Raw genomic sequence first — 20765 nt, forward strand, 5'->3', positions numbered from 1 at the left:
AAAGTGCTGGAATTACATACATTAGCCACTGTGCCCGGCCTTTCGTACTTTTTGAATTCAAAACCGTGTGAATGTGCTATATACTCAAAAAAGTAAAGGAGGCCAAGCATGGTGGCTCACGCCTGTAATCTCAGCACTTTGGGAGGCCCAGGTGGGCAAATCACCTGAGGCCAGGAGTTCTAGACCAGCCTGGCCCACATGGTGAAACCCCGTCTCTACAAAAAATACAAAAATTAGCCAGGCATAATGGCACATGCCTATAATCCCAGCTACTCAGGAGGCTGAGGTAGGAGAATGGCTTGAACCTGGGAGGCAGAGGTTGCAGTGCGCTGAGATCATGCCATTGCACTCCAGCCTGGGCGACAGAGCAAAACTCCATCTCAAAATAAATAAATAAATAAATAAATAAATAAATAAAGTAAAGGAAAAAGAAATACAGGGGATTCTAAAAATAACTGAAATGAAAAATAATAGCTTACTCTTGTGAGCATATTGCAAATGTGAACCCATTTACTCCTTGCTTTATGAAGTAGGTACCATTATTTTTCCCTTTTACAGAGGATGAAAGTGAGGTACTAGAAGTTTCCAAACCTAGTGAGTCTCAGTAAGAAGTTTCACTTCACAAACAGATAGGAGAAATGATAGTGGATCAGAAGCATGATTTTAAAAAAAAATAACAAAAGGCCGGGCGCAGTGGCTCACGCCTGTAATCCCAGCACTTTGGGAGGCCGAGGGGAGCATATCACTTGAGGCCAGGAATTCGAGACCAGCCTGGCCAACATGGTGAAACCCTGTCTCTACTAAAAATACAAAAATTAGCTGGACATGGTGGTGCGCACCTGCAATCCCAGCTAGTCTGGAGGCTGAGGCAGGAGAATCGCTTGATCCCGGGAGGCGGAAGTTGCGGTGAGCCGAGATTGTGCCACTGTACTCCAGCCTGCGACAGGGCAAGACTCTGTCTCAAATAAATAAATAAATAAATAGATAAATAAAATCGGAATGGGGTCTCACTACGTTGCCCAAGCTAGTCTTGAATTCCTGAGCTCAAGCAATCCTTCCACCTCAGCCTCCGAAAGTGCTGGGATTACAAGCATTAACCACCGTGCCCAGACTAGGATCATGTTTTTTAAAAGCACCTTGTTCATAATACTATATTTTAAAGAATATACACCATGGAATAAAAGTCTAAAAATGCCCATGGTAATAATAGGCACCAAATTCAAGATATAAGTTATGTTTGAGATAGGAGAGGCAATCAGATCTTGGAGGGGGTGGTCTGCGGGGAGTCATTTGTATCCCTAATATTTCAAAGCTGGTAGTCAGAATATGGGTATGTGTATTTTAACATTTTTTTTGTAAGATACACTTAAAATTTATAATTGTAACCATTTTAAATCACACAGCTCAATGGCACTAAGTAAATGTTGCACAACTATCCACGCTGTCTAGTTCCAGAACTCTTTTTTTTTTAATTTTTATTTTTTTTTAAACAGAGTTTCGCTCTTGTTGCCTAGGCTGGAGTGCAATGGCGTGATCTCGGTTCACCACAATCTCCGCCTCCTGGGTTCAAGCGATTCTCCTGCCTCAGTCTCCCAAATAGTTGGGATTACAGGCATGCGCCACCATGCCCAGCTTATTTTGTATTTTTAGTAGAGACAGGTTTTCTCCATGTTGGTCAGGCTGGTCTCAAACTCCCGACCTCAGGTGATCCACCTGCCTCGGCCTCCCAAAGTGCTGGGATTACAGGCGTGAGTCTCTTTCTTTCTTTCTTTCTTTCTCTCTCTCTCTTTTCTTTCTTTCTTTCTTTTTTTGTAGATATGGGGTTTTTCTTTGTTCCCCAGCCTGGTCTGAACTCCTGGTCTCAAGCAATCCTAAAGTGCTAGGATTACAGGTGTATGCCATCGTGTCCAGCCTAGTTCCAGAACTTTTTCATCAGCCCAAACAAACCCTAAACCCATTAGCAGTCATTCCCACACTCCCTTCTATCCCCATCCCCTGTCAACTAATAATCAGTTTTCTGTCTCTATGAATTTGCCTATTCTGGACATTTCATATCAATGGAATCATACCATATGTGTTCCTTTGTGACTAGCTTCTTTCACTTTGCATAAAAGTTTCTCCTCCTTCTCCACAAAGGACATTGCTCCCCTCTTTTTAAAAATTGAGACAGGGTCTTTCTCTGTCGCCCAGGCAGGAGTGCATTGGTGCAATCATGGCTCACTGCAACCTCCACCGCCAGGGCTCAAGCGATTCTCCCACCTCAGCCTCCCAGATAGCTGAGACTACAGGCATGCACCACCACGCCTGGCTAATTTTTGTTTTTGGTAGAGATGGAATCTTGCCATGTTGCCCAGGGTGGTCTTGAACTCCTGGGCTCAGAGGACCAGCCCACCTCAGCCTCCTGAAGCACTGGGATTACAGGCATGAGCCACCGCACCCGGCCAGCATAATGTTTCTAAGCTTCATCTGTGCCATAGCGTGAGTCGGTTCTTCACTCCTTTTTGTGGCTGAATAGTATTCCTCTGCACGAGTGCAGTCATTCCTCGGTGTCCGCAGGGGATTGGTTCCAGGACTCTCCTCAGATTCCAAATCCCTGGGTGATCGAGTCCCTTACAGCCTCCTATCTGAGGGTGCAGAACCCACGGATGTGGAGGGCCACTGTCACCTACATTTTGTTTATCCATTCATTTGTTGATGGACATTTGGGTTGCATCTATCTTTGGGCTATTGTGAATAGTACTATTAAACATTGGTGTATAAGTTTTTGTTTGAACAGCTGTTTTTAATTCTTTTGGGTATATACCAAGGATATGTGTACTATTTTATCATCTATATTTTGAAGGCTTGAAAGATGGATGAGGAGGAGGAGGAGGAGGAGGAGGAGAAATAATAATGAATTCAGGAATGGAGGTGATAGAAAAGAAAACTTTAAGCAGAGAGCCCGGCACATGGAAGGGGGTTTGCGCTCTGCTTCCCCAGCACATGGCGGGGGATGGGGTTGGGGGTCTTGCATTAGGGCATAAAGGAAGCCAGTGTGGCGGAGAGAGGCCAGAGCTGCACCCAGCGACCGGGCCTCCGAGTCCAGGCTGAGCTTGGACTCATTCCGAGTGCACTGAGAAGCCATTGAAAAGGTTTTAAGCAGGAGAGTCACATGATCCGATTAGTGTTTTAGAGAAATTCCTGTGGGACCCGCGTGGAGGCCGGGCCGGATGCTGGGGAGACCGAGGCGGGGAGCCGGGAGGAGGAGGGGCGCGGGCCCAGGTGCCAGAGGGGGGCCTGGGCCCCTCGACCTGCGGTTGGGAAGGCGGCTCCCTGGGCAGGGGGCGGGGCTTGTCGCTGACTGGCTCAGGGCTGGACTCCCCGCTGCCAGTCCCACCGTCTCCCCCTCCTCATTGGCTCTCCTGCTTCCAGCCCCCCTCCCTCCCGTGCAGCCTCCAGCACCCAGAAATCATATCACCTCACTCCTGAACCCAACACCCTCCCGTCCATGGCTCCCCATCTCCCTCGGAATAACACCCAGAGCTTCCCTAATGACCCCCACGTGCACCCCCGTCCTCAAGGCCCTGCTTGCCTGGACCCCGGGGCCTCCCTCCCTTCCTCCCTCCCTCTCCGTGTTACACCGCCCTCTCCGCTCTGTCCCGAGTCAGGGCCCTTGCACTTGCGGTTGCCCCGGCCTGGAAAGCCCTCCCGAGGTTTCCATCCAGCTTCCCTTACGTCCCTCACTCCTACAGCTCCCTGGAGACACCTGTCTGGTCCACCCAGGCTAAAATAGCCTCTCGTCACCCTCTAGCCTTCACCTTGCCTTAATTTTCTTTTTTCTTTTCTTTTTTTCTTTTTTTTTTTTTTTTTGAGTCAGGGTCTCGCTCTGTCGCCCAGGCTGGCGTGCAGTGGGTGCAATCCCAGCTCACTGCAACCTTCGCCTCTTGGGTTCAAGCGATTCTTCTGCCTCAGCCTCCCAAGTAGCTGGGATTACAGGTGCCTGCTACCACGCACAGCTAATTCTTTTTTGTATTTTTAGTAGAGACGGGGTTTAGCCATGTTGCTCAGGCTGGTCTCGAACTCCTGACCTCAGGTGATCCTCCCGTCTCGGCCTCCCTAAGTGCTGGGATTACAGACGTGAGCCAAGGCGCCGGCCTTTAATTTTCAACATGGTACTTATCACGAACACACTCTAGGCAACGTGTGAATGTCCCATGGATTCCCTATCTCCCCTCCCACTAGAATAAAAACTCCACAAGGGCAGGGGCTTGTTTTGCCTGTTTGCTTAACGGCTCTGCTCACAGGTGGCTGCCCGGGACAGACAAGGGGCTTAACAAGCATTTGTGGATGAATAAAAAGGGATGAAGGCTGGGAGGAGTGAGGCTGTCCCTGAAAGGAAGAAGGCTCGGGGGCCCGGGGGAGACTCCCGCTCAGGCAAGCATGCAGGGCGCTGGCTGGCTCCAAGGTCTGCACGCAGGAATCAGCTCGCCAAACACAGGCGTGTGAGTCGCCGGCGTCTGGCTAGTAATTAATGTTTTGCAACGGTTGAGATCGTCCTCAGGGTAAAATTCCCGCTCCTGTCCTCTCCTCGCTTCCCACCCCCCCAACCTCAATCAGCGCATCTATAAAATGGGTCCACTATGTGACGCGTTGGGTGCAGTGTCCAGCCCAGCACCGGGCACTCGTGAGACACGGAGGAAATGGGATGAGTCCTTCTCGTTACCGCCCCAGAAGAGAAAGGACTGTGGTGCAGGTGAGGTGGGTGGGAACCTCAGCCTCGCGAGGTCCCTATTCATTACTCCCTGGCTGGCGGCCATCTCCATGGCAACGCTGGCGCCTTTCCAGTGCGCAGCTCCCGGGCTGAGCCTGTCTCTAAGCCGGTCTCGGAGTGGGCAGGTCTTGTCCCTGGGGGCGGGGCCTGCTTCGAAGTGGGCGGGCCTTGTTTCTCGAAAGAAGATACTTTTTTTTTTCAAACCAGAAAGCATGTCTGGTTTTTGAGTGGCGGTTGCAGAGTGGAGAGGAATATCTCTAAGATTTCGCTGACTTTATTCCCAAAGGTTGAGCTTTTTCAAACAGGCGACAGTGGATCTCCATTCAAAAAGTCTCCCTTGAGTGCTAAACTCTTGTTTTCTCCTCCCAGAATGTCTTCCTCCTTTAAATTTTCCTTTCTCTTTCTTTTTTAATTTATATTTTAAATTTTAATTAATTGATTTATTTTTTTAGACGGACGTCTCGCTCTGTCACCCGGGCTGGAGTACAGTGGCATGTTCTTGGGTCACTGCAAGCTCTGCCTTCTGGGTTCAAGTGATTCTCCCGCCTCAGCCTCCCGAGTAGCTGGGATTACAGGCGTGTACCACCATGCCCAGCTAATTTTTGTATTTTTAGTAGAGACGGGATTTCACCATGTTGCCCAGGGTGGTCCTGAACTCAAGTGATCCGCCTGCCTCAGCCTCCAAAAGTGCTGGGATTACAGGCGTAAGCCACCACGTTCGGTCTTATTTTTTATTTTTGAGATGGGGTCGCACTCTGTCGCCCAGGCTGGAGTGCAGTGGCGCGATCATAGCTCTCTGCAACCTCGACCTCCTGAGCTCAAGTGATCCTCTCAGCTCAGCCTCCCAAGTAACTGGGACTACAGGCGTGCACCACCATGCTGGTTTTTGTTTGTTTGTTTGTTTGTTTGTTTTTGGTAGAGACAGGATCTCACTATGTTGCCTAGGCTGGTCTCGAACTCCTGAGCTAAGCCATCCTCCTGTCTCAGCCGCTGAAATTGCTGGGATTACAGACATGAGTCAACTCGCCCGGCCTAAAATATTTTCTTTGTGAAATATAAGACACACAGATAAAAAATGCACAATACAAACACACAATTGAATAAATAATTAGAAAATGATCATCCAATTAAGAACTAGAACTTTGTCAGCTATCAGCGACCATGGAAACTTCCAGGATATCCCCTCCTGCTTAACTTGTCCAGCCCACTATTCTGAGTTTTATAGGACAATGTTGTCCTTGCTTTTTTATGTGGTTTACTACTGACAATGTATCCTTAACAATATTACAGTTTAGTTTTATGTGCATTATAATGGGTTTGCTTTTTTTTTTTTTCTTTTTTTGGAGACAGGGTCTCCCTATGTTGCCCAGGCTGGAATGCAGTGGGATGATCTTGGCTCACTGCAACCTCCATCCCCCCACCCCAGGTTCCAGAAATCCTCCCGTCTCAGCCCCCCCGAGTAGCTGGGCCTACAGGCACATGCCACCACACCTGGCTATTTTTTGTATTTTTACTCGAGACGGGGTCTTCCCATGTTGCCCAGGCTGGTCTCGAACTCCTGGACTCAAGCAATCCTCCTGCCTTGGCCTTCCAAAGTGCTGGGATTATAGGCGTGAGCCACTGCACCTGGCCTCAATGTTATATAAATGAAATCATGCTCTGTTTCTGGCTTTTTGTGTCCTGTGTCTTTGTAACTTTCATTCATGATACTGTGTTTATCTGCAGCTCATTCATTCTTGTTGCTGTATAGTATTCCACTGCATAATATGCCATCGCTAATTATCCACTGTATTGCTGATGGGCGTTTTGGTTGTCCTGAGTTTGGGGTTGAAAGTATTGCTGCTATGAATGTTTTTGTATGTCTCTGGGTGCAGGGGGACTTGAGTTAGCATTTATGCCTAGCAGTAGAATTACTGCATCACAGGATATACGTATGTTCAATATTTGAGAATGGCAACCTATGGGGCATTTAATTTAAGAAACTCAGCCGGGTGCAGTGGCTCACACCTGTAATCCCAGCACTTTGGGAGGCCGAGGTGGGCAGATCGATCACCTGAGGTCAGGAGTTCCAGACCAACCTGACCAACATGGTGAAACCCCGTCTCTACTAAAAATACAAAAATTAGCTAGGTGTAGTGGTGCACATCGGTAATCCCAGCTACTTGGAAAGGCTAAGGCATGAGAATCACTTGAACCCAGTAGGTGGAGGTTGCTGTGAGCCGAGATCACACCATTGCATTCCAGTCTGGGCAACAGAGTGAGCCCCTGTCTCAAAAACAAACAAAAAATCTTAAGGAACTCAAAGGGAGGAAACTTTGATTCTCCTAAACCCCTACTTAAATGTGTCCTCCCCCAGTTTTCTGGTCTTAATAAAAAATGCCACCACTCAACCATTCACTCCTGATTTCTCCCTTCCCATTACACTCACCCCCAACCAATACACACACGCACACAACCAGTCCTCTGCTTTCGCACTCACCCCCAACCAATACACACACGCACACAACCAGTCCTCTGCTTTCGCACTCACCCCCAACCAATACACACACGCACACAACCAGTCCTCTGCTTTCGCACTCACCCCCAACCAATACACACACACACACAACCAGTCCTCTGCTTTCGCACTCACCCCCAACCAATACACACACGCACACAACCAGTCCTCTGCTTTCGCACTCCAGAGTTCATCTCAAATCCATCCATTTCTTTCTTTTGTTTTATTTTATTATGTTTAGTAGAGACAGGGTCCCACTATGTTGCCTAGGCTGGTCTCAAACTCCTGAGCTCAAGTGATTCTCCTGCCTCGACCTCCCAAAGTGCTGGGGTTACAGGCATGATTTCTGTTGGTCACTCTGGTTTAGGCTCCCACAAGTTTCTCCTGGACTGCAGGAGCACTGCAGTCTCCTGACTCTGCGTCCTGCAGCTTCGTTTCCACTCATCAGCCACAGGGATCTTGGTAAGATGCAAGGGTGGTCCCTTCCCTCCTCGATTAACACTTTGCTTCCCATCACCCAGAGAACACAGTCAAACACCTGTTTTGGATTGCCTGGCTCACTGTGATGTGACCTCTACCCACCTGTTAACCTCATCTCATCCTTCCTTCCCTGAGCTCACTTTCCTCCTGTGTCCATTTGCGCGTCCTCCTGGCCGGTCCTTGCTCACCCTTACCCTTCAGGGCTCAGATCAAACGCCACCTCCACCAAGAAGCCCACGTGGACCACCCCATCTAAGGTGGCATAGAAAGTGACTAAGGTGGCCATTCACTTTCTTACCACCCTTCCCTATTGCCTTCAGAATGCTCATGACGATCTGAAATTATTCTCTACATTTACTTGATTCCTCTTTTCTCTATGCCCGTCGCCCACACGACAGAACATAAACCCCAGGAGGGCCGGGATGATCCCCACAGGGAGTTCCAATGCCTGGCTCAGAATAAGCCCTCAGTACGGGAATGCAATGCAGTGTGCAGGAGACAGTCTGAAGGCACCCCCACCCCCAATTCTTTGATGAGTGGGTCCTATTCTGGGGGTCTGGTGTAGGGTCTAAGGCAGCATCTAAGGGCCTCTTCTCGGACATGCCTCTAATGAGGCAGTTTGGTTTCCAAGGGGTGTGTCCTATAAGATTGGTGGCTTCTAAAAGGCGTGTCTACTTTCTAGGGGGCGTGTCTGTCTGTTGGAGGGGGATCATGTATTTAAGGGATGGGGCTCATTTTGATTGATACCGACTCTAATGGTATTTATTTATGAAACAGAGTCTCGCTCTGTTGCTCAGGCTGGAGTGCAGTGGTGCGATATCGGCTCACTGCAACCTCCACCTCCCAGGTTCAAGAGATCCTCCTGCCTCAGCCTCCCGAGTAGCTGGGATTACAGGCATGTGCCATCACACCCGGCTAATTTTTGTATTTTTAGTAGAAACAGGGCTTCACCATGTTGGCCAGGCACAGTCTTGAACTCCTGACCTCAGGTTATCCGCCTGCCTTGGCCTCCCCAAGTGCTGGGATTACAAGCGTGAGCCACCAAGCCCAGCCTAAACCGACTCTAATTTTAAAGGTCACGTACTATTCAAAGCTTTGAAACTTCTCAGGAGAAAACGAGGACCTGTCTCTATTTAGGGGGTCTGTCCTAAGAGAGTCCCCATCCCCCCACCCCGCCGGGAGCCAAGGATCAGAAAATGAGGCATCAGCGACTGACAGGACAAGGTTTATTGGGGGTCCTGGAAACATTGGGGAGAGGGACGAGGGGGCAAGGTCGAGGCTCATAGGGGCACCCCCTAGCCAAGTGCCCCCTTCCCCTAGGAATTGGAAGGAAGACAGAGACAGACAAACCAACAGAGATGGAGAGAAAGACCAACGGATGCTACGGAGAGAGGGAGGGAAACCCCAGTGTACGCCACCTCCCACTCAGATGAGTTCACAGGATAAAGAATGGCATGGACCGGTCCACACGCTACAGGAAAAGAGGGGAGTGTCTGCCCTATTCACTCTAAGGAAGGTGGCAGGCCACAGCCTAGACCAGCCCATTCCCTGTGATGGGGGTGTGTGCATATAGATCAGTCCATCCTACTGGGCAAGGGGATTTCAGGCTAGTCTATTCTAGTGTTTGGGGTTGGGAAGATCGTTAGGGTCGATCCATTCCACAGTCGGGGAGGGGGGTTCGAGGGCAGGGGGCATCTACCCTGGTCCCTCTTTCAGCACAGGGAATGAAGAAGGGGAAAGGCAGACTTCGGCTATATCCATTTTCTGGGGTCACCAGTGACTCTGGTGGGTGGCATTTGGAGGGATCTAGGAAAATTCAGGGACATGCTCCCTCCACATTCTCCAGATCAAGGTTGTTGGGAATGATGGCTCTCAGGGAATGGGGCAGTCTTCCCTTGGTGGGGGTGGGTGCCCATCTTTTATTATTAGGGCTCTCAAGATGAGAGGTACTTGTGGGAGACCCATTGCTCACTGCAAAGTCCCCATGTCTTGGGGACCTAGGGCTACCCACACTCATTCCAGGGACCTCAGGCTCAGGAGTCTCTCCTTAGATTTGGGCTTCCCTGCCCCAGCTAAGGACCCTGTTTGTGGTCCCCCAGCTCCGGGGCCTGTGTGGGTTTCTGGTGGCCCCTACCTCTCCAGTCAGGGTCCCCTCATTTCAGGGCCTGCGTCTGGATTTCGATTTGGAGGGCCGGGGCCTCACTCGCAGTCCCGAGGTCCCCTGGTCCAGGCCGAGTCCAGGTGGATGGGTGGAGGGCAGGGCGCAGCCTGGCAGTCAGTCCATGCCCCGGTGCAGCTTCAGGTGCCTGGAGAGGTTGCTGAGCGTGATGAAGCCCTTGCCGCAGATGTGGCAAGGGAAGGGCCGCTCGGTGCCGTGCAGCAGCCGGTGGCGCTTGAGGTAGCACTCGTGGCGGAAGAACTTGCCGCACTCCAGGCACGGGAACGGCTTCTCGCCAGTGTGCACCAGCACGTGCCGCTCCAGGTCTCGCGGCGAGCGGAACAGCTTCTCGCACTCGGAGCAGCCGAAGATCTTCTTGCCGCGGCCGGAGCCAGACGGGGGTTCCCCGGACGCCGGCTCCCTTTCCCGGGCCGCGGCCGCCGCCTCCTCCCCGCCGCCCTCGCCGTGGCTGACCCGCCGGTGCTCTTCCAAGGCGGCCAGCGCCGCGTACAGAGCCCCGCAGTGGCCGCAGCCGTAGGTGGCCGGGCCCGAATGGGCCTCCAGGTGGCTGGCCAGGGCCGCGGCCGACGCGAAGAAGGTCCCGCAGTCGCACTGGTACAGGGTGTCTTCCGAGGGCTCGGCGGCCGCCGCAGGTGCAGGCGCCTCCCCACCGCCCTCAGGGAGCAGCCCCCCGAGCTTGGGCACGCCGCCCCGCGCGGGGCCCAGGAGCAGCCTGCCGTCCGAAGCCTGAGGAGTGTCGCCCGCCTCCGCAACGGTGCCTTCGCCCGCCGTCTCGGGCCCTGCGCCTGCCCCCGCGGCCCAGGCCTGCGCTGGGGGCGCGCCCGGGCCCTGCAGGTCGTGCGTCAGCTTGTGCCGCTCCAGCAGCGCCGGCGCGTTGAAGTCGCGCTCGCAGCGCGGGCACTTGAAGGGCTTCACGTCGGTGTGCGCCGCCCAGTGGGCCGCCAGCTCGCGGCCGTGGTCGAAGCGCCGCGCGCAGGCGCCGCACGCAAATGGGGGCAAGGAGGCCGCGGCCGCAGCTGCAGCCTCTGCCAGCCCCCAGCTGCCCAGACCCGCGCCTGCCCCCTCGGGGCCCTCTCCGCCGCCGGCCCCTGCGCCCCCGCACACCGAGCAGGGCCCCACATTGCAGCAGACGGAGCAGGGCGCACTCAAGGCGGGCAGGCCAGGGCCGGGCTGCAGGGGAGAGGGGAGAACCCCACGGTGCTGGCGCTTGAGGTGGCGGCCCAGGCTGGAACGTGAGGAGAAGCGGAGCTCACAGACCAGGCAGCAATAGGGTTTCTCACCAGTGTGGACGACCTAGGGGTGAGGGAGGAAGGGCACAACGTCAGGGCTGAGAACCTAGCCCGGACAGCGGATTCCTGGACCCCCAGAGGGTTGTGGCACAAGCTCTCTGTCACACCTACAGGGCCATGATCTAGGGAAACGCTCGTCCTATCACTCTCTGCTTGGGGTCACGGTAGATTCTTTCGGTCCTTAAAAAGGCCATGTCCTGGCTGGCCATGGTGGCTCACGCCTGTAATCCCAGCACTCTGGGATTGCATAAGCTTAGGTGTTTGAGACCAGCCCAGGCAACACAGGGAAACCTTGTCTCTACAAATAATTTTAAAAACTAGCTGGACACGGCACACTCCTGTGGTCCCAGCTACCCGGGAGGCTGAGCCAAGGAGTTTGAGGCTGCAGTAAGCCGTGACCATGCCACCACATTACAGCCTGCATGACAGGGTGAGACTGTCTCAAAAAAAAACAAAAACGAAAAACAAAACAAAACAAAACAAAACCACGACTGGGTGCGGTGGCTCACGTGTGTAATCCCAGCATTTTGGGAGGCCGAAGTGGGTGGATCATTTGAGGTCAAGAGTTCGAGACCAACCTGATCAACATGGTGAAACTCTGCCTTTACTAAAAATACAAAAATTACCCGTGCCTGGTGGCGGGCACCTGTAGTCCCAGCCACTCAGGAGGCTGAGGTAGAAGAATCACTTGAACCCGGGAGGTGGAGGATGCAGTGAGCCAAGGATGTGCCACTGCACTCTAGCCTGGGTGACAGAGCGAGACTCTGTCTCAAAAAAAAAAAAAAAAAAAAAAAAAAAAAAGCCAGGTGCGGTGGCTCACGCCTGTAATCCTAGCACTTTGGGAGGCCGAAGTGGGCAGATCACGAGGTCAGGACATCGAGACCATCCTGGCTAACACGGTGAAATCCCGACTCTACTAAAAATTCAAAAAATTAGCTGGGCGTGGTGGTGGGCGCCTGTAGTCCCAGCTACTCAGGAGGCTGAGGCGGGAGAATGGCATGAATCCAGGAGGCAGAGCTTGCAGTGAGCCGAGATCGCGCCACTGCACTCCAGTCTGGGCGACAGAGTGAGACTCCATCTCAAAAAAAAAAAAAAAAAAAAAATCACTATCTGTGGCTAATGGCTATACTGGACAGTGCAGCTCTAAAGTGACACAGCAGCCAGCCCAGGTAGGGTGTGTCTTCTCCCTTGTCAAGCCCTGCTATCCCGAGCCAGTTATCATGAGCTGAATATAGCCCTTAGCTGTGTTAGGGCAGAGAAGTGATTTTGAACCAAATCCGGCTACTGCTCAGAGTCTCTCCCACTGAACGCTTTTCACACATACAGATCCAGGGAATCACTTCCAAGTCTAGGGAATCGAATCTCCCACGAGGGAGTCCAGGAATCTGTATTTTTTTCTGAGGCATTTCCAGGCTTGTAGACTGTGTAAAACCGTGCCTTAGAGAGGTTTTTTGTATTGATATTTGTCCTTGTTGATTTAAGATTTTGGAATGGCAGAGAGAGATTTGTGAGTATGGTAATGTCTTCCTGGAGGCCTGTGAGGAGAAGGGTGAGGCTGGATGAGAAAGAGTGCAGTGCTTGATTAGTACTGTCTGCCAGGGGCACAGCTCTGAAGAAGGAACAGGGAGTGATGTTCATTTGCCTTTCTGGCTCCAGACTCGATGCACCTGCTGTACAGTGTGGGTGTAGGGATCTCTGTCCTCTTTGTCACTAAATTTATTCTCTCTCTACTCTTTCTAACACAACAAGATTATGCTGGTCCCAGGGCCCTTGTACATACTGTTCTCACTGCCTGGAATGCCCGTAGGTCTATTTATCTGTCAGCTCCTTGGAAACCCTTCCCGGAATCTGGCCCCCTGGCTCATCAGTGATCCTCTTCCACCCTCCTCCTTTAAAGCCTACAGCCCATAGCACACTTAGTGTCTACATATAACTTGAGTGTTGTCTGTCTCCCCACCAGGACGATAAAAATAGCGACCATATTGGTTTTGCTCACAGCTGTATTTCCAGGGTCCGGCACTCTCCAGACTTCTCCTGAGCCACACTTTCTGCTTCTCCGTGCTCCAGTCACATTGGCCTTCCTCCAGTTCCTCCAAAGCCTGCTTTGCTTCCTTGAAAGTGCACATCTTGTTCCCTGGATCTGGAAAGCCTCGGACCCCAGAGGCAGATCATTCCTCACCTTTTTCTCGGGAAAACCATCCCTGACCCCATCCCCAATCCAGACTGCTTCAGATCTCTCTTGCATTAGCCTCAGAATATAGTTATCCTCCATCCTCAGATGTCTCAGCTGCAGCCTAATGTTGATTAACCTGGTTGTTCGGTTCACATCTCCCACATTTGACTCGAGGCCATACAAAGGGTGGACTGTATCTGTTTTGTTCCCTTAGCTATTTTTTTTTCCCCAGAGAGCCTAGCACTGTACCTAAATACAGTAGGTGCTCATGAAATGGTTCAGTTGAATCACCAACCTACTGGTGGGTGGGGGTGAGGCCCCTCGGGGGACTGTGAATTGTTGCATCAAGCTAAGGAGCTCCCCTTTCATCCTAAGGATCAAGGGATTTAAGCAGGGGTCACCTGCTCACTCTGTGATAGATGCAGAAACTGGACGTGAGGGAGAGAGACAGGAGGGAGGAAGACCGCTGAGAAAGCCGGGGCCAACATTCAGGATGTGAAGTCCTGAACCAAGGCAGATGCATGGGGACAGAGAGGACAGCCAAGTGTGAAAGACCACTGGCAGATGTCTGGTTTTCTTTACCCTGGTTGTGCAAGTGTCTGGCACATAGACAGAGTGTGACCTAGCCCGTCCCATCTTTCACCTCACCTCCTTCCACCCCAACCCCACAGTCTCCCATCGCTTCCTGGAACACAGCATGATCCTTCCTTCCTCAGGGCCTTTGCACTTGCTGTTCCTGCTGCCTGGAATGCTCTTCCCAGGGAGGATTCCTCACACTGCAGGTTGGCTCAAGTATCACCTGCCCTAACCTTCCCTGCCCTGTCTGAAGTAGCCCATAGCTCTCCTCTCTTTACTCTCACACATTGATTTGTATTTTTTGTTTGTTTGTTTGTTTGGAGACTGAGTCTCGCTCTGTCACCCAGGTTAGAGTGCAGTGGTGCAATCTCACCTCACTGCAACCTCTGCCTCCCGGGTCCAGGCGAGTCTCCTGCCTCAGCCTCCCAAGTAGCTGGGATTACAGGTGAATGCCAACATGCCTGGCTAATTTTTGTATTTTTAGTAGAGACAGAGTTTCACCATGTTGTCCAGGATGGTCTCGATCTCTTGACCTCATGATCTGCCCACCTCGGCCTCCCAAAGTGCTGGGATTACAGGTGTGAGCCACTGCGCCTGGCCAGTATATTTTTGTTTCTTAAAATTTCCTTCCTATCTTTTTCCAGAACATTCTTGCCAGCATACTTGCTTTCTTGCTTCTTGTCTACTTGGCTACTGACCACCTCCAAAAGAAAGTAAGTTCTCTGAAGGCATGGAATTTGCTTTTGCCATGGCAACACAGCTGTTTGGTGCAGGGAAAGCTGATAGTCACTGAATAAAGGAATTAAGTATATACCTGATAATCAATGAATAAAGGAATTAAGTCCACACCTGATAAACCTATGTCTTAAAACGGTAAGGAAGGAAAGGATAAACACTAGAATGCAGATGCTGGTGCGTGCACGCGGGGTATTGGCAGGGAGATGGGGTGGGAAGGAGCCTATAGATGGAGAAATTTACTATGAATGTTCCAGTTCGTGGGTTGGTGGTGACTGAAAGAAATACCGCATGCTTTCAAGGGTCAGGGTGCTTTGGTAGAGAGGAAGAGACATTTTCTAACGGGAGGAGGCAGGCGCCTAGGCCTTGGGCCAGCTTCCTTTTGCCCAGAGTACAGTGGGGCGCGGGATCCCAGCGTAGTCCTGACCAGGGAGGCCAGCCTGGGGCCGGCCTGTGGGACTCACCTGGTGGTGCAGCAGGCCGGTGGAGTCGCGGAACCCCTTGGGGCAGGCAGAGCAGCGGTAGGGCCGCTCCCCGGTGTGCGAGCGCAGGTGGTTGGCTAGGTTGAAGCTGTGCTTGAAACCCTTGCCGCAGCGCGGACACGCGTGGGGCTTGAGCGCTGTGTGCCGGGCAAAGTGGCGCCGCAGGTCTGAGCGGTAGCGGAAGCTCTTGCCACATTCACTGCAGTGAAACGGGACCCTGGGGGCGGCAGCGGCGGGCGGTGCTGGTGCAGAGGTTGGGGCGGGGACGTCATCCATGGTGGCGGGGAATACAGTGGTATGTGGGGGCTCTCTCTAGAGTAGTGGGGAGACAGGAGCAGGTGAGGGGGCCGGCTCCCCATCAGCTCTCTCCTCCCAGGTTCCCAGACCCACCACCTGTCCCCTGGGAGACCCTCCCACTGCCCACCTCTCTAAGCCACTCTCATTGTTCTTTAAAATCCTCCTCCTCTCTTAGAAACCCTTCTCCCGCAGCTCCACTTCTCTGGCAAAATCTTCCTAATCACTTCACAGTCTCCTCACTCCACGGAGTGTTTTTAAGCCTCTCCCCGCTCTTCGCCAATGCGCGGCCACTCCTCTCTGTGCCCCTCTCACTATAATTTAAGCCTCTCCCACTCTTCCTTAAGTCCCACCTACTCCCTTCAAAGTCCCCCACAGTGTTCCCTAAGGATCTTGTATTCTTTGCCAAGCCCTTTTCCCTCCAAAAGGCCCTCCCACTCCCCTCTAAGCTCCTCCCACTCCTCTTCCAGGATGAACACTTAGCGAATGGGAGGGCAAAGATTTGGGGCTAAGCACACTGGAGTCATCCTTGCAGGGAGACCAGAATTAGTCCTGTAACATCAGATAATAAAAACTCTTCATCTGTAAAATGGGAATAGTAGTACCTACCTCATGGAGTGGTGGCGAGAATTAAGTAAAATTGTGGCAATAAATGCTACGTGCCTACTTAAGCTGGTGCACAGCAAAGACGCAACAAGTAAGCTGTTTGGATAACTATTATCCCGTAAGTTCCTCCTGGAGTCCTCCTTAAGTCCTACCATGCTTGCTAAGTTATTTGACTTATCCAAGCCCCTCTCGGGTCCACTAAGACCCACTTCCAAAACTTCACCCAATTTTTCCTTTAAAGAAGCCACATCCTTTCTAAGACTCTCCACTGGACTCCCGTCACCTTCTCAGGCCTTCTCTACGAAGTCTATTCCCATCCCCTGCAAGTCCTTTCCACATTCATTATAAAGACCTGATAGTTGCATTAAACCCCTCCAAATTGCACCCTTAAACTCCACCCCCCTCACTAGGCCTACCTACTTCTCTAAGCCACACCCCAGACAAACTCCATCCCTTCTACTCTAAAGTCCTCCCTCCTGCTTCCTGGGCTCCGTTTACCCAACCAGCCTCAATGAGTTTCCTTCCACCCCTCAATCCAGGGCCTACCCACCATTCCTTCTGAGCCACGCCCCTTTATCAAACCCCACCTCTTTGCCTAAGCCCCTCCCATTTTCTATCCAGACTCTTCTCTTCCACGCCCCTCCCACTTCCACTTTAAGCTCCGCCCAACTCAGGCTCCTCCCAGCCCTTGCTCCGCCCCAGCAGCCACTAGGCCCCGCCTCCTTCTCCACCCCTCAGCCTGAGGAGCGGGGGGCCCCCCCTTGCCCAGTCAGCTCCAGGTCCCAGGCCCCGAGAGCCGGCCTTTTGTGCCCCTCCCCCTGCCCCTAAAAGGTGCAGCCCTGGGCGCCCGGTTGGGGGGCAGGTCGGGCAGGCGCCGGGGCCAGGCGAGTCCACCTCGCTCGTACGGAGCGTTGGTCCTGGAGACCCGGGGCGGCCCCGGGAGGCCGGGGAAGTCCGTCGGCTTTCCTCTTTAATTACTTACACCTCCCTCTGGGCGCCGACATTTTGGGCAGCGGGGGCAGCGTCACTTCCACCCGGGGGGCCCCTCGACTTCCGCCTCAGCTCCCTTCCCCCGCCGTACTCCCCCTTTCTCCCGCCCTCTTGGCTCCCCTTCCTCATCCCCGCCCTTCTCCCTCTTTCCCTTTCCTTTCCCAGCTCTGGAGGTTGAAGAAGCCAGGCCCGCGCCATCTTGGGTGAGGGCAGCGGGAAGGGGCGGGGCTTAGGGACACCCACGGCGCCATACAGACTAAGGGCAAAGAACTGAGATCGCCGCTTCTTCTCCGTGGCGACACTAGGCGATGCTAACGTAAATGAGAGCAGATACTATTTCTTTTTCACAGCCTCGGACTCCCCCGATTAGGATGTACAGTTGGACTAGGGAAAAAAAGAGAAAGCGAAGTGCGCCAACTGCAATACAGAGCTGGAAAAGACCGGCACCATCTTATCCACTTAGCCCTCCATGGGCTTCGAAGCCTGTCCGGTGCCATGTTAATTACGGGCACTGGGCAGCCATTTTCCCGCTCCTCATCGTTCGGTATCTGTCTTTGATTGGGTCACCCGACTGTGTGCTTTGTGAGAGGAAAGGCGTTTCGAGGTGGTTGGGGATGTGGTGCTGGGTTATTTCCTACTGGGGACACACCAGGGCCGCCGGTGCGCAGGCGCGGCTTGCGGGCGTGGCCGTGACCGGTCCTTAGGACCCAGCGAGTCCCCTTTGTTTCCCGCGGGCACGCAGGCGGGCGGGAAGGGCAGGAAGGGAGGGGCCCGGCGCTTCTCCGAGGGGCGGGGCCGGCACAGCGCGCCGCCGCCCCCGCCTCGCCGCCGCCGAGGGGCAGGGCCCCCTCACCCCCTCCCCTTCCCACGCGCCGGCCCCGTCGCCCCCGCGCGCGCGCACACTCGCGAGCCCCGGCGACATGCAAATGAGGTACCCGAGAGGCGGGGGGCGCAGGCGGGATGGGGGGTGTGGGGGTAGGGGAGGCCGGGCCGCGCGCTCCCGGAGCGCGCCTCCAACACCTGTTCCTGCTCCCGCGCTCGCGCCCCGCGAAGCCGTCCGGGCGCGCGCGCGCAGACCCCCTTCCTGGCAGCCCCCGCCGCCCGCTTACCCGGCGCCGCTCATTGGCCGTCGCCCCCGCAGGGCCCGCCCCGCGCTTGGGCTTCGCAGCTCGGGGGCTGATGGGCGCGTCAGTACCGGGGCGAGGGGACGGGGAGGGTCGGGGGACCAGTCTCCCCCTTTCCACCGTTCCAAAGACCAGACTCCTAGACTAGGCTACCCCGTGGGAGCGAACCGTATGGAAACGTGGTTGCTTCTCTCTGCACCGCAGTCTATGTGGCTGTTAAAGGGGGGGGGGGGTGCAGGGGGGCACCTGCAACACCTGCTTCCAGCTGCACCTGTGCCTCCCCTTCCCTTCCGTTACACCCCAATCCCATGCTCCCAGTATCTGAGTGGGCGCCGGGAAGATGGTGGTGGCTTTGGTGAAGTTTACTGAGTGCTTACTATGCACCAGGCAGTGTGCGAGGGGTGTTTTAAAGCCCACTGTCTCATTCGATTCTCCTGACAACCCTGGTTTATCGACTTTTCAGAGGAGGAAACTGGCAAAGTCACTTGCTAGTTATAGGCAGAGCTGAATTCAAACCCAGGACTGAGCCCTCGTAATGTCCCCTTTCCTCTTTGGGTTTATTTGTTCTCCATTCTCTGGGACATTCGGGTCAGCAAGACCTGTTTCCAGTTTTGGCCCTGCCATTTACTGGCAGAGGAACTTAGGCAACTGACTTGGCTTTCCTGTGCCTCAGTTTCCCCATCTGCAAAATGGGACAGATATGCCCTATTCAGAGGGTTGATGTGAGGCTTAGCTGCTCCTGATAACAATGGCTAATATGTCCTGAAAGCTTCTGTGTATGAACACTTTGTGGGTATTATGCTTATGGCATGTCTGGGCAAGTACATAGAACTATGTGTCCCATTTTGCAAAAGTCTTGATTAAGGCTTAGAGAAGCGAACACCTTGCCCAAGGCCACGCAGAGAGTAAGGATTTGAACGAATGATGTCTGACTCCAGGGCCCAGGCTGTTAACATCGCAGATACGTTTCCTCATCCAGTAATCAGGGTCAAATATCACCTGGGACCAGTCCCTTTTTTCCACTCCGGAACCCCTTCCCCACTTCTGCCAGTCAGCAGGGAGGGATGAGAGCATTCGTGAGGCCTTTATGGCTCTGGAGTTTGATGGGCTCTCCGTTTCAAGGATCACAATACTGGTCTGCACTCTTCAGTTGGACTCTATCCTCTCTGAAAGGTTTTTTTTTGGGGGGGGGCGGTGATGTGGGGAAGGGTGTTGCTCATGTTGATCTTGAACTTCTAGATCCAGAAGGAGAGTTAGGGAGGCATAGGGATGCCTGGTGGAGCTCAGGAAGTGCCTGTTTATCAGCTGATACAAGATCATCTCACTGTTTTACCCACCAGCATAGCTAAAATTGTGTATCTGGATGAATGTCAACCACACCTTTGTCAAGAGACTTGGAGAGAGGGATGGGCGAGGTGTTGGGGGACACAGGGGTGCTCTAGACCCTGTGAGCACTGACTCTGCCCCTCTCTCCTCTTAGCTGGCTCCAGTGCCCAGACCCAAGCCCCCCACTGCTCAATGGACACCCCCAGCCCAGACCCGTTGCCTTCGCCTTTGCCCGGGGAGGAAGAGAAACCTCTGGCCTTACCTCCTCCTGTTCCCCGGGGCCGCCGAGGCCGTCGTCCTGGGGGAGCCACCTCCTCAAATCGGACACTCAAGGCCTCCCTCCCTCGCAAGCGGGGCCGCCCCCCCAAGTCAGGGCAGGAGCCCCCACTGGTGCAGGTGCAGGGGGTGACAGCCCCAGTAGGCAGCAGTGGCGGGAGCGACCTCCTTCTGATCGATGATCAGGGTGTGCCCTATACGGTCTCTGAAGGTTCAGCGGCTGGGCCTGAGGGCTCCGGCCCCAGGAAGGCCCCACACTTCTGCCCGGTGTGCCTGCGGGCCTTCCCCTACCTCTCCGACCTGGAGCGCCACAGCATCTCGCACTCAGAGCTGAAGCCGCACCAGTGCAAGGTTTGCGGCAAGACCTTCAAGCGCTCCAGCCACCTGCGGCGGCACTGCAACATCCATGCCGGCCTGCGGCCCTTCCGCTGCCCGCTGTGCCCCCGCCGCTTCCGCGAGGCGGGCGAGCTGGCGCACCACCACCGTGTGCACTCGGGGGAGCGCCCGTACCAGTGCCCCATCTGCCGGCTGCGCTTTACAGAGGCCAACACGCTCCGGCGCCATGCCAAGCGCAAGCACCCGGAGGCCATGGGGGTACCCCTGTGTGCACCAGATCCAGGGTCTGAACCGCCGTGGGACGAGGAGGGCATCCCGGCCACAGCAGGGGCTGAGGAGGAGGAGGAGACAGAGGGGAAGGGGGAGCCGGCCTGACCCACACCCCCGGCCATCACTCCCTGGGCCAGGTTTAGAGCAGAGAGTTTGGCTGGTGCTGGGCCTGGGCCAGGGGGCCAGGACACCCTTGTTTCTGGTGGTCTTTCCGTTGTGGGAGCAGGTGGAGGGTGGAGACCTAAACTTTTGGGTCCAGCTGCCTTCAGCCCCCCTCCCCCAGACTAACAGACCCTTGGAGGCAGGGGCTGTGGAAATAAATCTCTGCCTGCTGGCTGCCTGTGTGTGTTCCGTGCCGGGATGCCATCCTCTCCTGCCTTCA

At 54.0% G+C, this 20765-nt stretch overlaps 2 protein-coding genes across 8 annotated transcripts; one reads left to right on the plus strand and one right to left on the minus strand.

Annotated features, from left to right (window-relative positions):
• Nucleotides 1–8936: 8936 nt before the first annotated feature.
• FIZ1 (FLT3 interacting zinc finger 1) lies at nt 8937–17138 on the minus strand. Of its 4 annotated transcripts, none has more exons than XM_054539094.2 (4): nt 17044–17138; nt 15144–15473; nt 13192–13335; nt 8937–11199 (listed from the first exon to the last, which is right to left on the minus strand). In XM_054539094.2, the coding sequence occupies exons 2-4, from the start codon at nt 15435–15437 to the stop codon at nt 10003–10005; spliced, it is 1635 nt and encodes a 544-aa protein (XP_054395069.2). In that variant the 5' UTR covers nt 15438–15473; nt 17044–17138; the 3' UTR covers nt 8937–10002. The 4 variants fall into 4 exon arrangements, with proteins under 4 accessions (XP_054395069.2, XP_024094090.2, XP_054395068.2 ...); XM_024238322.3 differs by having other exon boundaries at nt 13192–13344; XM_054539093.2 differs by lacking the exon at nt 17044–17138 and adding an exon at nt 16065–17037 and having other exon boundaries at nt 13192–13344.
• Nucleotides 17118–20719, plus strand: ZNF524 (zinc finger protein 524). 4 transcript variants are annotated; one of them, XM_009233147.3, is made up of 2 exons: nt 17118–17254; nt 19656–20719. In XM_009233147.3, the coding sequence occupies exon 2, from the start codon at nt 19694–19696 to the stop codon at nt 20486–20488; it is 795 nt and encodes a 264-aa protein (XP_009231422.2). In that variant the 5' UTR covers nt 17118–17254; nt 19656–19693; the 3' UTR covers nt 20489–20719. The 4 variants fall into 4 exon arrangements, with proteins under 4 accessions (XP_009231422.2, XP_063575812.1, XP_063575811.1 ...); XM_063719742.1 differs by having other exon boundaries at nt 17141–17367; XM_063719741.1 differs by lacking the exon at nt 17118–17254 and adding an exon at nt 17584–17655.
• The last annotated feature ends 46 nt before the right edge of the window (nt 20720–20765 follow it).

The sequence above is a fragment of the Pongo abelii genome, chromosome 20 (genome assembly GCF_028885655.2).
Source record: "Pongo abelii isolate AG06213 chromosome 20, NHGRI_mPonAbe1-v2.0_pri, whole genome shotgun sequence".
Taxonomy (NCBI): domain Eukaryota; kingdom Metazoa; phylum Chordata; class Mammalia; order Primates; family Hominidae; genus Pongo; species Pongo abelii.

Bases quoted from the DNA above. Each gene is read 5' to 3' on its own strand.
- FIZ1 (XM_024238322.3), bottom strand. From the start codon at position 15,437: ATGGATGACGTCCCCGCCCCAACCTCTGCACCAGCACCGCCCGCCGCT. The intron at 13,345-15,143 runs GTGAGTCCCACA...CTGGGGTCCGAG, and splicing joins CCGGCCTGCTGCACCACCAG to GCTTTCCAGATCCAGGGAAC. The intron at 11,200-13,191 runs GTGAGCAAAACC...CCTCACCCCTAG, and splicing joins CGGACCCTGGAAATACAGCT to GTCGTCCACACTGGTGAGAA.
- ZNF524 (XM_009233147.3), top strand. From the start codon at position 19,694: ATGGACACCCCCAGCCCAGACCCGTTGCCTTCGCCTTTGCCCGGGGAG.